This window comes from Alosa sapidissima, chromosome 1 (genome assembly GCF_018492685.1).
Source record: "Alosa sapidissima isolate fAloSap1 chromosome 1, fAloSap1.pri, whole genome shotgun sequence".
Lineage (NCBI taxonomy): Eukaryota > Metazoa > Chordata > Actinopteri > Clupeiformes > Clupeidae > Alosa > Alosa sapidissima.
This window is the reverse complement of record NC_055957.1, coordinates 194,242-211,727: the sequence shown is the minus strand read 5'-3', so window position 1 is coordinate 211,727 and position 17,486 is coordinate 194,242. Positions and strand designations below refer to the sequence as shown.

Below are 17,486 nucleotides of genomic sequence, written 5' to 3'. Positions count from 1 at the left end.
TGATATGCACTAGGGGTGTAACGGTACACAGAAGTCACGGTTCGGTTCATACCTCGGTTCGGACATCACGGTTCGGTACGAGTTCGGTACAATGGAGGGAAAAGCAAAACAAAAATGCAGAAAGCATTTTTTTTTGTACATGTCTCAGGCTGTACCACCTAGTGTCATACAGTCTCTTCCCTGAGCTATCTGCAACAGCCTGAAGTGTGTAAGATGTAGGCTAAACAGTACAATAAGTACCCAGACTAAAACAAAATAAGATAATCAGCTATAAAACTGAAAATAGGCCTACAGCATCTCTTATTTCTGAAAGTGCAAATTACATAGAAAAATGATTTTTAAAAATCCACTTAAGCAAGACCTTCAACATCTGCATGTGTTTAGTTGTATGTGGAAGGGTCTACAATTTGCCTCAATATTTTTTTTATTGTGTGTAAAGTAATAATCTAGCCTACTAACTGTGAAAATATCACACTATTTTGCCTTTTTTAAAGGTCTCATCTCATCGTTTTTTCATTAATTTTGCAGTGGTCTGTAGTATTGATGAATGGCCTGTGAGCCGGTTTTGGTGAAAAAAATGCTGTCCTGCGTCTGTTTCATGCTGTTCTAGTTTGGTGGGGAAGGTGGGCGGGGAGGAACGACTGGATTTCGCCTCTAGTCATGAATATTAATGACATGCTAATGAATTCACCTCTGATTGGCTAACAGTACTGTGACGCTTCCTCCAGTGCGTCCTCATCCGATTCTGCCTGTGCTATGCTCCATATTCAACTTTACAGTGCTAAAACCTGGCTAAAACTCGAGTCAAAACTGTTGCACAAAATGTCTTCGGAGATACAACTTCATGTGTTTGATCCTAGTATTCGAGTAGGAAGAAGAACCGCTTCCTGATCGTTTGTCGGTGAACGTTGGTTTAATAGAATGGTAACAATTGCCTGTCAGCTTAAAATTTCTCCTAAAAGAGGTAAACGTTTGTGACAATCGTCATCTTGCTTTCAAGTAATAAAGTAATCAAGTAATAAGTTGGAAACGTTTTAAAATAAAGACCTATTTCTTTACACAGTCAAAAGTCTTTGCAATCTTCCTAGTAGATATTTTATTTCACAACACAGGTAAGCACCCTAAATGCAGTTCAGCCACTGACCTAGCCTGCTAATGCTATCGGAATAGCTAGATAGTTATGGTTTGAATTCCATGATACTATCATTGAAAGACCACTTGGTCATAGCCCAATATATAGATAGATCTAAATGCAAACACGCCTACCTAGCTATATTTTGCTGGAATTGTACCAGAATGCCTACAGAAGCAGAGAATCTGTGCTACAAGACTTCTCCGGTAATGAGAACTATGGCTTTGATAGCCTGACATTGGCAGAGGTTAGCCTACTCAAGTTGTTTTCTGTCACGTATGACAGAAAAAGTAGCCTACTATAGGAATCTTATAGTATTTTGGGACTAAATATTACAGTAATCTTATAGGAATACTATAGGTACTATAAGACTACTATAGAAAAACTATAGCGGTTACAGGATATTATAGAGTTATTAGTAGTACTTCTACAGTATGTCCCAATTTTTCCTATAAGATTACTATAATATTTTGTCCCAATTATTATAAGATTCCTATACTACTTTTTCGTAAGGGGATTGCTCATGTGGTTAGAAAAATGGGCAACACCAGTACCCCTGTTGTCTGTATGACCCTGTACCCAGGATTAGAACCAGTCTGCCTTAGCATAATGTACTCCCTTCAAAATGCACTAAACATTCGACTATGACGACTATGGCCCTCTGTGAGACAGAAGATATGAAAGGTAAGATAAACCTTTAGCTTAAAAGGGACAAAAACTGATGAAACTCCTAAAACAAATATACAAAACAGGTCAATTGTCTATAAACAACTTTATTATATTTACATACAGCAGTAGTACTCAAAGTGTGGTCCGCAAGCTCTCTCAAGTGTTCCACAAGTAGATGTGGTAAAATATAATAGATGAGTTGTTTGCAATATTGAACCAACTTGTATGTAAATCCAAACAGTTCTGCAACACTGATGTAACCTATGCCAGTTTAAATCATACGAATCCTCTGACACCATAAGCAAGGTGCAAAGACAATAAGCAAGGTGGTTCAGTAAGAAGGCCTATTGTGTAATATACTGTTGAAGTAGGTCTACTGTTTTTTTTTTTTTTGCTAGGTGGTCCGTGAAACACTGACAAATAGTAATATTGCAGTCTATTAAAATAATGCAAACACAAAACAAGAACATCCAAACTATGCACAGAATTAACAATGTCTTCTTTTTGCCAGATGATGCAGACATTTGGCCTACAGATCCTTTGTAAGATAGTGCTGGGATTATTTAGGGAAAAAGGTCTGAGTTGTTGTTTCGGCTTGTATTGTCCTGGGGATCCGAAGGGACAACACACAAAACACATTCGTTGGCTGTGATGATTTTATAACATTGCTCTTTGATTGCGCTGGGCCATAGGTGGAGCCATCAGGTGTTATTGTGGAGATGTCGCTTTCATCCTCCTCCTCCTCTTGATCAACCCGAGGTCTTCTAGCTGGCCTTGGATGAACAGGCTTGATGGCAGTAGAGGTAGCAGGCCCCCATGCCCATGGTGTATCCGAAGTGCTTGTGTCAATACTCATACTTTTCATGAAGTATTCTGTTTGGGTACCTAAAGTAAATAAATATGTATTACTGTCAAGTTACAAGATACTAATAGTACACAGGACATTCACTATCTCACAAAACTGTACTGGTACAATGGAAACAAAAATATTTTAGTGAATGTGGTAAGGTGTATGATGTACTAAGTAGCACACCCACAAGACATTCGGTAATATCAATTCTATCTGTTTTGCAATTCATGGGTTTCATCAGGTCCATTTACACAGGTGTATTAATCAAGCACCATGCAGTCTGCATTCATAATCGAGGTGCTTGATTTTATACACCTGTGGAAAGTGACCTGAAGAAACCCATGAATTGACTTTCCAAAACATTGGCGAGCACATAAGAACCTGTATTAGCCTACTAGAAAAAGACTTCTAGAAACTAACTAGTACAACAATAAAAGTTAGATCACAAACCTCATCCACCTCTCACCATACATTCACACACCATCTTAAGGACTGGCTTTTGAGCATACAAAAATGTGAGCACTTCTCATAATACATTAATGTTGGTCTGCCTCTATAGTTTAGCTGTCCTGTAACCCATGGTGTATGTATGATAGATAGATGGATAGGTGGTTACTTTATTGATCCCTTAAGGGTTGTTTGGCTCTATGGTTATATGTCTTATGTTTTAAATGTTTTATTGGAGCTAGTATTATGGCATTATGTTCTATTGCTGTATGTCAATTGCTATGTGATTTAATATGGGTTTTTTTTTTAGCCACCATGTGCCTAGTATAACATCTTGCCAATGGACTACATTTGAAAATTAGCCTGCTGGCTAACACTGGCACATTTACATAAATGTTGATCAATGTGCACTGTCCTTTAAATAAATAAATGAAATGAAATGAACCTTTGCTTCTAACGTGATGACCTAATGTAGGCTAGAAAGCTGTGTAGCCTGACATGAGGATGTGCTCTGGAAGACATACACACTAAGTAAACAGCAAGTAATCAAACAAAACATCATTGTATGTCAATGTAATAATGGCAAGAAGACATAAATTAGACTGAAGTGTAAATACCTGAGCTCTAGTGATAGCAACTTAGCCTAATAGTGCAGGGGTATTGTGTTTTTGATTTTCCCTGTTTAGACTAGAACAATACCCGTACTTAGTTGAGCATAAACTATTGTTGCTAATATTATTATTTGTGGTTTAACGCTTAGGTTAGAAGATTATAGGTTCAACAAGCTAAATCTCTGGGTGGTGTGGTCAGTTTCTTATGAGTGTAGCTACACCAGGCACGTAACTAAAGCATTCCGTTCGCGTTATGTACTGCAACAATTAGCTTCCAATAGGCCTAATCAATGGAAGTAGCTACACCTGGCGTGTTAGTGGCCTGTAGGCTACGTTCGGGAAAATAGACCATTCCTCTAATGGATTTTACCAGAGTCCTTCCTATTAGGCATTCTCTGATTTTACACGTCGCGAACAGAACACTTCAGTTACGTGCCTGGTGTAGCTTCCTGTAATATAGGCTAGCCTAAGCCTAGCTTGTACCCTTTTCATGCATGCTAACGTGAAGAATATGAACATGTTATTTTGTAACAGACGTTAGGTGGAAAAGTTTGTTTGTACTTACAGCCTGTGAGCTGGTGGTCGATCGTCATGACGGTACAGAACCAGGTTTTCAGAACATCGATGCAAAACCACTTTCTAAGGCAGTGAGTGTGGTCGAAATGATTGGAACACAGAACTAATGTTGCACTACTTCGGTGGTGGTGTTCCAACGATAAATCCCAACCATTTCTTCCTCAACTCATGTTTCTAAGGCAAGACATGCAACATTGATGTGTTATTGCCAAAACAATAAAACAGGCACAACTTTTTTTCCGCCATGTTGGCAACTTCAAGTCAAGTCAAGTCGGCTTTTATTGTCAATTTCTTTACATGCACTGGTCATACAAAGAATTGAAATTTCGTTTCTTACTTTCCCATGCAGACATAGACATGCTTTAAATACAGACATAGCCATACTATGGACATAGCCATAGACAATAAACATTAAATTAAAGTGCAAGACTGAAATATAGAACATGTATGTACCAAAATAGAAATATAGGACATATATATAAAAAAAAATAGAGGTAGTTGTGTTGTATATTTCTATAGTCTTAACAGCTAGCTAACTTGCTGTTAGCTCCTACTAGCTGCAGAGAGACAATCCCCTAGCCGCAAAATCTTCCAGTCTTCCTGTAGGCGGTCACAAGCCAAGGTGGGCGAGGCCATGAATAGTCAGTTTCCCTTCGGCGTCATTGGGAAGGGCTCTTTCTGATTCGCTTGTTTTTCCGTGTATTTTCTTTCATTGGCTAATGCGGGCAATGGGGGTAGAAGATCATTTTCACGTGCAGCATGCATATGCAACTTGGAGTGAGCTATAGTATTTCAAAAGTAACAAGTATTAAACGGTTTCTCAGTGAATGTGACCTTTAAAAAAACGAAATTGCTCCTTTCATTTCATAAACAGACTACAACTAGAAGTCACGTGACTTTGCCCTTTGACGTTAACTCACCGTAGCATGGTTTGTTTATTAGCCTGGTTAGCGTTGTCACTTTATTTTACTGTCTATGCACTTAACACTACCAGCTCCTCATGTGAGAAGTTACAAGTTACCCCAACATAAAGGTAATTACCACGCGATTTACATAGCTTTCTGTCATTACGAAATAATTTAATTTAAGCCATAGGTTTTGGCCCTATTTGTATGTGTATCCAAAGGCTGCTGAAGCGCAGGGGAAGTTTTTTCCCCTCGTTTCAGTGATTGGTAGCCTACATCATCTGGGTGATGGCTTCGAATATGTGTAGCATTTTTTCCACTCACATACCTAACCACGCCGACACACAGTTTCATCTTATCCACCACTCTTTCGCCTGTACTAACGTTACTGTAACTGAAGTTCTCAAACTTGCGATATTAAAGAGACCAGCGGATCCTCTAACTCTTGTGGATCTAACCTTAGTGCTGCTAATGACTGACGGACTCGACCGACGACCTGACAAAAAAAACATAGGCGCCAATCAGAGCTAAGGCGAGGCTACAGATTAGCGTTAGGTGTCGCTAAAGGACTCCCGTAACTCTCGCTACTTAACAGTAATTGCGCATGACATTAATTAATGCGCACACGAGTTTTATGTATTTTTATACCGTGTATTCTCCGTGTAAATTCATGCACCGAACCGTGACGCCCGTACCGTTTCGGTTCAATATGAATACATGAACCGTTACACCCCTAATATGCACACATGAGTTAATGATATGCACACATAATGATATGCACACCTGAGTTAATGACAGTGGTTCTGTAAAAAAAGTTAAATAGACTTAGACTTTATAGAGCCAGTCCAGCCCCTTCCGCTAACCCCACTGGACCTCGTTATCGTTAATGCAAGTGAATGTGAGAAAATAATAATTTTTCTGGTCCCGTTTGAATTTTGCCATGAATGTCAACATATGTTGTCTGTGAATTTTTAATTGCGTTGTGTTGCAGGTCTTGTCAGAGGTGTGTGTGTGTGTGTGTGTTGCCTCTGTTTGACAGTGCATTGTGTTGCAGGTGTTAGCAGAGATGTGTCAGAATGGTTATAAGGACGCCATGTGTGTGTGTGTGTGTGTGTGTGTGTGTGTATGTGTGTGTGTGTTGCCTCTGTTTGACAGTGCGTTGGGTTGCAGGTGTTAGCAGAGATGTGTCAGAATTAGGGCTGTCAATCGATTAAAAAAATTAATCTAATTAGTTACATACTCTGTGATTAATTAATCTAAATTAATCGCATATATAATTTTTGCTGAGGAAGTATTTTAAATATTTAAATTCAAATGAATCATTGAATTATCAGCATTAGTGACATTAAAGTTCAAACACTCTTTTATTATTATTTTCACTGTTCAAAAATAATGGCCATAATAATCTATGATATGACCTAATATGCTAAGGAAATAAATTCAAAAGTGCTTCGGGAAGAAGTTTTTTTCACATACAAGGCATTTCAGTCCACAGATATAACCTAGGGGACACAATAAAAATAAATGAACACTCCCCTCAATGTCAACACTATTTCTTTACATTGATGTGCGACTTTAGAGTTGACAAACTCCGGTGATATGCAAATTCCTTGCTGCAGACATTGCAGAGGACTTTATTTTAATCAACACTTTATTTTTGTCACCATCAGGCCGTTTTTTAAAAGTAAATGTTCCAATTAATAATCTAGGCATTTTCTTATCTCTCCTTCATTTTACTGTAATGGTTACTAACTAGAATGGCTCGGGGTCAAAGGTCATACAGAATCAATTTTTTTTTTATCAGTTATTTTTTCTCAAATTAATTAATCAAAATTAATCAGTTATTTTGACAGCCCTAGTCAGAATGGTTATAAGGACGCCGTGTGTGTGTGTTGCAGGTGTTAGCAGAGATGTGTTAGAATGGTTATAAAGATGCTATGTGTGTGTGTGTGTGTGTTGCAGGTGTTAGCAGAGATGTGTCAGAATGGTTATAAGGATGCCATGTGTGTGTGTGTGTGCGTGTGTGTGTGTGTGTGTTGCAGGTGTTTGCAGAGATGTGTCACAATGGTTATAAGAACGTTGTGTGTGTGTGTGTGTGTGTTGCAGGTCTTGGCAGAGATGTGTCAGAATGGTTATAAGGACGCTATGCGCTTCCTGCAGGAGAACAGTGAGTGTTGGTCTCCCCTTCACACTTACCCCACTCTTAATATTAATACCCAATATTAATACCCCACTCTTAATATTAATACCCCATATTAAAGGACAATTCCGGCGCAAAATGAACCTAAGGGTTAATAACACATGTGTACCGAGTTCGACCGTTCGCTGGGATTTATTTTCATGCCAGTCTAATGTAACCAGAAAGAAATCGCACATAAGGTGTGTTAGAGTGTCTATTTTAGTAATGTAACGCATGGGAACAAAAACCGCAATATTGCAGTTTTGGCACTCACAGTGTTAATATACCTTTTTAATTACTACAATTTAATGTATTCTTTAAAGTTGAGCTGGCTCTTGAGCATAAGAAATGTAATCACTGATAAATGCTTTTTATGAGTACATGACAATAAACTTGAACTTGAACACAGCAGCAAGATGGTGTCATTGCATTTTCAGCATGAGGAATGTTCACAGATCTACTGCGACGGGATTGGCCCTCTGCTGGCCCCGCCCCCGCCGATGACCCGTCATCCTGGTGCTGCTCCTGCTCAGCTCAGAAGAACTCTGTTGTCACGGAAACAACAAAAGAGTGGATTCTACGGCGGCTCCGTCTCAAGAGGACAAGGCCCCAGTGTCCCAAGGAAGAGAAAGTAGCCAACCTGCCCCCACCCATCCGGAAAGGTGAGCAGCACATCACACTCACCTGGTTACCTAGGCAACCTGCCCACACCGGCACATCACACTCACCTGGTCACCTAGGCACCGAGTCCATAATGTGCAATAGTGTTGACATGCACAAAAGACTATAAAGTCGTTATTTATAAAACTAGCCTATGCTATCGCTATCACAGACAGTTATTTACAGAACCTCGTCGATGCACTTAAACAGTCCCTCCAGGATTTCGTGAGGATTTTTTGAGATTGTTGCGATCTAAAATGCCTGATTTCGCGACAACTTTTCTAAAAAATTGTGATGGAAGTTGCGGTGCTTTTAGCTGTTTGTTGCGAAGAAATTGCGGGAGGAAGTGAAAATTGCAAAAATAGTTGCAATTTTTTTTATTATAATTTTTTAATTGAGGGCAATTAAGGTTAGTAGGCTAAGACCAAAATCACACTGATCATCTTGATGCTTATTAAAAAGGATAAGTAAAGGTAAACAGTTAGGGTTACAGAAAATCAAAGTAGGCCTACTTTATTTGTGTAAATACTTTGACTGGGGTAATTCACAAAGCAGTAACCTTTCGTAGAACTGTCCAAAAAAGACAGCCCCCTAAAGAGATGGCATCATGTCATGGTTTAATACATTCATATATGTTGTAATTCATATTAAGTTCATATATTTTTAATAATTCATATTCTGTGACTTGCATAATTACTAATAGCCAACTAAGTATCTAGTAATTTCATATTAGACTACTAGATAAACTATTAGACTACACTTTTCTTTAATGTTATTAGGCTACATTGGTGGTGTGTAAGTCTAATTGACTGCCTGCCACTTTAAGGACGTGAGAGTAGCGTAATTACATTTCTAAGTGGATTGGAAGGCTTGCATCTCACTGTGTTCGGCTACGAGTGGAACTTTTTGCATAGTGCATTACGATATGTGGATTACGATATGTGGATGGAATTCGGAATGTTGTCTATGTCATTAGTTAAAATAAATGTAAAAAAAATAACTGTGAATGAAATCATTCTTGGATCACAGAAGAGGTAAATGTCTTGAAGTCTTATTAATTTCTATGATTTTGGTAGCACTACAAAAACTGAGCCCACAAGCTAGCAAACATGACACAAGCTAAAAGGACAGACCTTAATGTTTGCCAAATGGGTTGCATACTGTAGCCTACTCAAATGTCGTGTGGTGACTTTTTGTAAAGTTTCCTGATAAGATATTCTGTAGTTGTGCTAAAAGATGTTCTATACATTGGGCTAATGTTTGACCTCTGTTTGGTGAAAAGAGCAGGGGTAAATATAGCACAAGCTAGGGGCCCAGATGTTTACCTATCAGGATATGAATGCATAGGAGAGATTGAACATCCCCAGCAGTTGTTCCGCCAGGGTCAAAGGTCCTTTGTAGAAATAGAATAAATACCTAGGCACATATGTGTTACCAAAAGAGGTAGGAAGGACATAGGAGCTCTGTTCTATTCTGAGTTGGTAAAAACAAGTGATGCTACTGAAAAGAGGTATATAAGGTGTGTAAGACAGGATGCTTGTAGCTGGCTTCGCGAACCTATGCTCTGTATTGGATTAAAGCTACACCTTCTGCAGTATCCTGTTGCTTTGTCACAATTCTTCTGAGTACGAATTAGTTAATTATAATTTGACACCACAGTCGGTAAACCAAGTAGGCCTTAATTAACTTACTTTCATAGTCTAGGTAGGTTAGTAACACCAGATTGAGAGATGCAAGTAAAGCAGATCATTAACGTTAGCCTTCTATTTATTGTCATCAAAACTGCAGAGGAGTGAACAAACAAGTTATAGGGCAGTCTCTGGTGTCTGCAGAAGTGAGTGTGGCATCTGACTCAATATTCTGCGCGAGGGACTGTTGTGGTAGGTGAAATTTCACGGGGAAACCATGATGATTGGTCAAATTTGCGAAAAAATTGCGAGGTTGCCCAGAATTCACGAGGATTTGCTGAATTTGCGTTAATTGTTGCGATCGCAACATTGCAAATTCCTGGAGGGACTGACTTAAACATTGCAATGACATGAAATTGAAAAATTTTAAAGTATATTTTATATGTATATTATATATATATATATATATATATATATATATATATATATTTTTTTTTTTTTTTTTAAGTATATTTTATATATATATTAAGTATATTTTATATATATTTTAAGTATATTTTTTTAGGCTTTTTGCCTTCATTCACATAGGACAGTGAAGAGTGAGACAGGAAGCAACTAGGAGAGAGAGAGATGGGGCAGTATCAAGAGTGTGTGTGTGGTGGGGGGTGTGTGGGTGAGAGAGATGGGGCGGGATCAAGAGTGTGTGTGTGTGGAGGGGTGTGTGGGAGAGCGAGATGGGGCGGGATCGAGACCACAGGTCGGATTTGAACCTGTGGACACTTATGGGAGCCGTATGTGGTGTGAGCCTGTGTGTGTGTGTGAGCCTGTGAGTGTGTGTGTGTGTCAGCGTGTGTGTGTGTCAGCGTGTGTGTGAGCGCGCGTGTGTGTGTGTTAGTGTGGGAGCGTGTGTGCGAGCGTGTGAGTGCGTGAGCCTGTGTGTGAGTGTGTGTGTGTGAGTGTGTGTGTGTGTGTGTGTGTGAGCCTGTGTGTGAGCGTGTGTGTGTGAGCGTGTGTGTGAGCGTGTGCGTGTGAGCCTGTGTGTGAGTGTGTGTGTGTGTGAGCGTGTGTGTGAGTTTGTGTGTGTGAGCGTGTGTGTGTGTGAGCGTGTGTGTGAGTGTGTGTGTGTGTGAGCGTGTGTGTGAGCCTGTGTGTGAGCGTGTGTGTGTGTGTGTGTGAGCCTGTGTGTGAGCGTGTGTGTGTGAGTGCGTATGTGTGAGTGTGTGTGTGAGCGTCTGTGTGTGAGCGTGTGTGTGTGAGCGTGTGTGTGAGCGTGTGTGTGTGAGCGTGTGTGTGTGAGCGTGTGTGTGTGTGAGCGTGTGAGTGTGTGTGTGTGAGCGTGTGTGTGTGTGTAGCCTGTTGCGCCACAGTGCCCCGCCTGCTCGTAGCCTGTGTGACTGGTGATGACATAGTTGATGACATCGACTGATGAGGACTTTGACATTTGAAGATTGTTGTCACACAGGGACTCTTTGACCCCGAACTGCTGACACACACGGATACACACTTTGATCCATAACTCAACATAACTACACACACAACACAACTGCACACACACACACACACCACTACACACTCAACACAACTGCACACACACACACCACTACACACTCAACACAACTGCACACACACACACACACCACTACACACTCAACACAACTGCACACACACACAACACTACACTATGAGGGGCCGTCTAGGCCTTAATTCATACTTGGTCTTACAAACACTATCATAATCTTGCATATACACCACTATACTCATACACACTATAGCCCGACCGATAAAGGATTTTGAAGGCCGAGACCGTTACAAATATTTGTTGATTTAAAAATCCGATATTCCGATATATCGGCCGATATATTTTTTTTTTTTCAGAAACGCGCAACAAAACATTAACAGATTTCCCTAACATTAGTTATTTGTAGTTATTTATGAGTATTGACTAAAATAATATGATAATGCATTTTAAAAACAAACTTGTTTATTTTTAAATAATATTGTCACAGTGGAACAGAGGAACATCAAAATATATTAAAGTTCTGATAAATAAAACGTCTTCTCGTAGATGTCTTTATGTTTTGATTTAAGGTGTGCCCACAAGTTAGATGTATTTTTAAATTTGAGGCTGCCAGATCCCTGGCTCACAGAGGCTTTGCAGACGTTGCACGTGACTGATGGGCCTTTTGTGAAATGCTCCCATACTTGACTTCGTCCTCCACTTGCCATCTGTCAAAATATAAAGTAAACAAGCCAGGTGAGATAAACAAAAAACAACAACATAAAACATACTGTAACATAAACATAAAAATAAAATGATTGCTGCTACAGCCACAATTATTACTACCAGCAATATTATTATTATTATTATTATTATTATTATTATTGACAGTAATAATTACAAAAAATAATGATGACATTATTACTATCATCATCATTTTTATTATCATTAAACAAGATAAAGGTCATTCCTAAATGTTTGAGTGTGCGTGTGTAATAATTAGTCCCTATTGCCTTATAAGCTTAACCTGACCCTAGCCAGATGAATTTGCTCCGCCTAGCTCCACTCATCCATCTGGAACCGATCCATTGGAATGGTGTTTCAGAAGGCTGGGCCTAATCAACCACTCACATCGAAGCCAACCCGTGACGCTGGTAACAGTCTCACGGTCGCTTCTCCACAACGTCACATCTATGAAACTCCCGCCCTGCGTCCTGATTGGCTGAACCATAAAGTCGGTTGCAGAAATCACTCTCAATGGAAGAGGTCCCAGATGGATGTGAGTGAAGCTAGGCGGAGCTAAGCGGAACAAAATTCATCTGGCTAGGGTCAGGTTATTATAAGCTACCTTATAATTACAATGTCAGCTTGCTTATCCTTTTGCCTGCACTTTTAAAATTATTTCCATCAAGCTACATCAAACCATTTTCAATCATCAGTTGCTGCCTGCCTTCTAAAACCTACTATTTAGTGATTTAAATCCATTATGTAACTCGTTAATGCTGCGGCTGAACGACAGTCTGAAACGCACGCTGGATTTCACACACGTGTAAAAGAAAAGCTAACTTTTATGCACAAGCTATGTTTTGCACAAGCTACGTTTGATACTTTTTCTCTATGTCTAAATGTTCACTCCTCGCACGTCTAACTTACATTTTGCAATGCAGGGGCTGTGTGGTTAGCTAGTCTATGATGAGCCATAATTTATAAATAATGGATAACGTCATACTGCAAATTGTAAAACATACGCTTTCAAAATAACAGGCCGGGGAGAGATGATACGTCTCACTGTCACGCTATTGAAGAAATACATCTTCAGTCACATTGTCAAAAGCTAAAAGGACAGACAGTCAACTACACTGTAACAACGTAACGTAATTACTAGCTAATTCCGCTTCACTCTCGGCTTATTTGACAGCAGCAAAACTGGACATTGTTTTCACAAATTTTGTCACGCTTATTTGAGTTAAGAGAACTGATGGGGATGTTCTTTTAATTGTTATTCAAGCAATGTATGTCTCGTGACCAACTCACCATGAACACACTTCACTGATGATCTCACTCGCGGATAACTGGTTCTCTCTGCCCAACTCTGGCTGGATCAGCAGGTTGCAGGATGTGTGGCGCGTTATACACGAGTGTTGCCAGCAGGGACGGTGTAGAGTGCCCTCTGGTGGACAAACTATACAACGCCAACACTCATGACATGGTTGAAGGGTGTTTCGTCCGTTTTATTTTTAAGATATTCATTTATCGGCCATTATAAATGCCGATACTGATAGTTTGGAAAATGCCTAATATCGGCCGATAATATCGGTCCGCCGATAAATCGGTCGGGCTCTAATACACACTACCTATTATAATCCTTTTACATGTATGTGTAGGGTATAGTCGTGAGAGGGTATAGTCGTGTATGTGAGAGAGTATAGTAGTGTATGTGAGAGAGTATAGTAGTGAATCTGAGAGACTAAAGTAGTGTATGTGAGAGAGTAAAAAGTATAGTAGTGTATGTGAGAGAGTATAGAAGTGTATGTGAGAGAGTTTAGTAGTGTATGTGAGAGACTAAAGTAGTGTATGTGAGAGAGAGTTTAGTGGTGTATGCGAGAGAGTATAGTGGTGTATGCAAGAGAGTTTAGTGGTGTGTGTGTGAGAGTATAGTAGTGTATGCAAGAGAGTATAAAGGTGTATGCGAGAGACTATGGTGGTGTATGCAAGAGAGTTTAGTGGTGTGTGTGTGAGAGTATAGTTGAAAAGGAAGTTGGTTTGATCAAACAGGAAGACAGATTAAATTCTCACTTCCTCATTGGCTAAAGGGGCCATTTTGAATTATCATTATTTGGTGGGCTGGCTGCTTTGAAAGTGACAAAAACAACCTTGTTGGACCAAAAATGTCAGTGGTATTTCTTCTTATTTATTTTCTTTTTCAAGGTCAGTTTCTGTTTGTGGAAGTAAATGTTAATTAGGAAAAACATTGCTATCTTTTTCACTGATACACTGCAGTGTGTTCAGAAAATTGTGAGGGAAACTGACAATTTGGGACATGACACCGTCATTTTGGAAAGATTATTTTCTGAGCTTAATGGTTATTCTCAGACAATCTGTCTTGCTCTCGATTAACCAGAAAATTGAAGAGGGTGAGAATCAGGGAGGCTTTGGCGGCCTGGAGGCGCTGCATGCATGTTTTCAATACATCATCAATTCCTATCAAAAGTCAAGGTCAGTGGGAAGGAACATGTTGACCTTAGGAGTACCAACTGTCAGAACCAGTCATCCTGGTCGCCCTCCATACAATATACAACATCAACAAATTGCCTACTGTTTGGGTTTTGGCATGAATTGGGAACAAATAGCTGTATGCTTTGGAATCAGCAGGAGGACACTGTACCGTCACAGACAGCAGCTACAAATTGGTCCCCTCAGCTATACAGCAATGTCTCATGAGGCATTGTATAACATCTTGACCTCATTGGTCGGGCCTTAGAATACATCGCTGGCGTGTGAGGCGCTGTGCTGGCGTGTGAGACGCTGCCTGCAACCTGCTAACATCTGAAATGTCGGATTGTAGGACAATCTCTTGAAACCTCTCACAGCACCATCAAGCACAGCGGATCGGTTTATGTTGAATCTGCATCTTTGATTGCTATTGATTTTGGAGGCTGCGGAGCACCTCCTGTGCAGATGTGTCGTGTTCAGACATCCTGTTAAAAATTAGAATTCAGGGAACATACGAAAATGAGATTATACTTTGTGATTGATGTATTTTACATGTACAGTACTTTCAGCTGTTTGCATAAAACAAACCACAGCAACTTAAATAGCACAAACTTCATTTTTTCAAACAATGTCATATTAACCAATCACTTACGGATGACTCTCAAGACTGGCCAATATAGTTAACTTCCTCATCAGAGGACAGGTCTGACATGATTGGTAGGCATCATAGTCGTCACTGACTAGTGGTGACTGGCTCACTGAGTCTTATCACAAGTCAATGGTCACTTGTGGTGGGGGCTGGTTGGCTGTAGCCCTTCTTGCAACACAAACCTGCCTAATAGATGCATTTTGGCATCTGCTGCCATGACTGGCAGAAGTAGTTCTGAGGTCATATGATGCTGACATATTGTTATCTTCATCCAACTCCATGATACTGTCCTCGGAGTCTGTGCTGTCCAACTAAAACACAACAGAAATAATTAGAAAAGATTGCCGATAAGTACACTGCGAAAGTATGACAACCTCATGCCTACATTCACATTACAAAGAGAACATGTGTACAATCATTTATCTGTTGTGGTATGGCTCTGTCCTAGGTACTCCCTGTCCCTCTGTGTGGTTGTCATGGAGTTATTTGACATAAGGGGGAAAGGGCATTTAAAGATGTGATGATCAAGGCACCGGTACAAACAAAGAAAGTTTTTAGTCACACTTTGCAGATTTTTGGTTGCGTGTGCGACGAAAGAGGTTAACTCTAGAGCACTGCATGAAAACTGAGACCAACTCCTTCATATTTTGACAACCTGTGAACTATCATATTCTGCAAAAATAAATAAATAAAATCATTAGTGTCCTTCTTCACAGTTGTGTTGAAGTTCTATCTGAAACAGTTCGACGTTGGTAGGTACCTTACCTTACATGGGAGATCTGTGTATGGCCCCACATATACAGCCTTGGACTTTAAGATCTTGTGTATAATAAGGCCACTAAGTTCAATTTTGCAACCACAAGCCATCAACAGTTCGATACTGTAACAATAAGGAAAATATGAGTTGACAATTATGAAAATGAGTTTACTAAAGCACATAAATTAAATAACTTATGATGTGCATTATATTGAAATTCCCGTAACAGTACCTTGAATCCATAGCAATTTTCTCTTTAAAAGCTTGCTTTATCTCCATGTTGACAGTCCTGCTGTCCCAGGACTTGTGCATTTCAAATGCATTTAATATGAACCCTCTATCATGTAGTTTTCTCCGTGTTTTATGTTTACACACTTGGTCCCAAGATGGGCTTGGCAACAATATCACATCCTTTAGGAAGGTAGGATGGTTTGGGGTAGAAGGTCTACAAAAAGAAAGCATTAATAAGATTCAACTTATGGCAATCTTCTTTTCACACGGGCTTAACATCATCATCCAGTCAGATGCTTGCAACTCAGCCAGCTAGCCAGCAAATTTGTTCGTGCAAATATAGGCTAATTCATGTTCCCTTGCATTGTGTAACTGAGGTCCATGGCTAGTCTGGCTTTCACCAGACCAAGCTCAATCTTTTAAGAAATCAAAAAATAAATAGCGGGCAGATCTCCTTTGGAAACCAATGGCTTACGCCTTACAGTATCAAGCGGACTTAAATTGCCATATCGTGGCGAAAAATTGTAATAAAATTCACGCAGCTCCATGAGTCAAGGAAAGCGCGAATGAAGTAGCCACTTCTAAATGGGACCCACTACACAGTAGCTTAAGGTGTGTTGGTAAAGCAGCCATAATGAAATGAAGGTGTCATTGTTTGGATATTTCACACACAGGTGCTTTTTAATTTCACAGACTACAACTACCAAGCTTGCACCCCCCGGTAAAAAATGAAAATGCAATATTATTCTGCTTTAATCGCCCCTATCTTCAGTTAAGATGTTCAGAACTGCACCACATTTTATGTGTATGATTGACCTGGCATTCTATGGGGGTATGCCAAGTTTCGTAGAATTTCATCCATGGGGGGGTCTAAAACAAATTAGGTTATGTGTACATTTAGTGACTGTACACTCATTGGCCTGGAGATGGCGGTGCACACATATACACGTGCACACACACACAGGCACGCACATACTATCGGTATTAGAACGGCCGATACATAATTACAAATTCAGTAAGATTAAAAGAATGCCAAAAATATTCATCATCATCATCATGGCTGCATTTCCAGTATTGGCGATACATAGTCGTTTGTCCACTAGATGGCGCATCGTTGCAGTGAGACGTAATTTTGTTGGAAGTTAAAAGTGGGTTGGAAAAACAATGGACGCTTCCTACAAGGACTGTAGTTTACCGCAGAGAACGTCTAATAAGGATAGGACGATGTTCACATGAAATGTAATTCCCATTTCTTCTTGAAGCCGAAATAAATCTGAGAATGTTTATCGGACATGCTTGGTTTTTACTGCAGGTACGTTAATCTTATAATATCAATAAGGACCTAGGTACAATAATGTTACCGTTAGCGTTGGTTGAGTGATGGAGGCCAATTTGATTGATTGCATTTGTAGAAAACTATAAATCCGGTTATACCAAGCAAATTGATAGCAGCACTGTAATTGTATCTTTCGACTGTCATT

At 39.7% G+C, this 17,486-nt stretch overlaps 1 protein-coding gene across 1 annotated transcript in view; it reads left to right on the top strand.

The window, feature by feature from the left end:
* LOC121711761 (patatin-like phospholipase domain-containing protein 2) overlaps positions 1–17,486 on the top strand; it is a 53,109-nt gene that overhangs the window by 12,938 nt on the left and 22,685 nt on the right. The window contains 2 exon segments of the mRNA XM_042095596.1: positions 7,297–7,357; positions 7,825–8,031. Coding sequence (XP_041951530.1) covers positions 7,297–7,357; positions 7,825–8,031 — 268 coding nt within the window.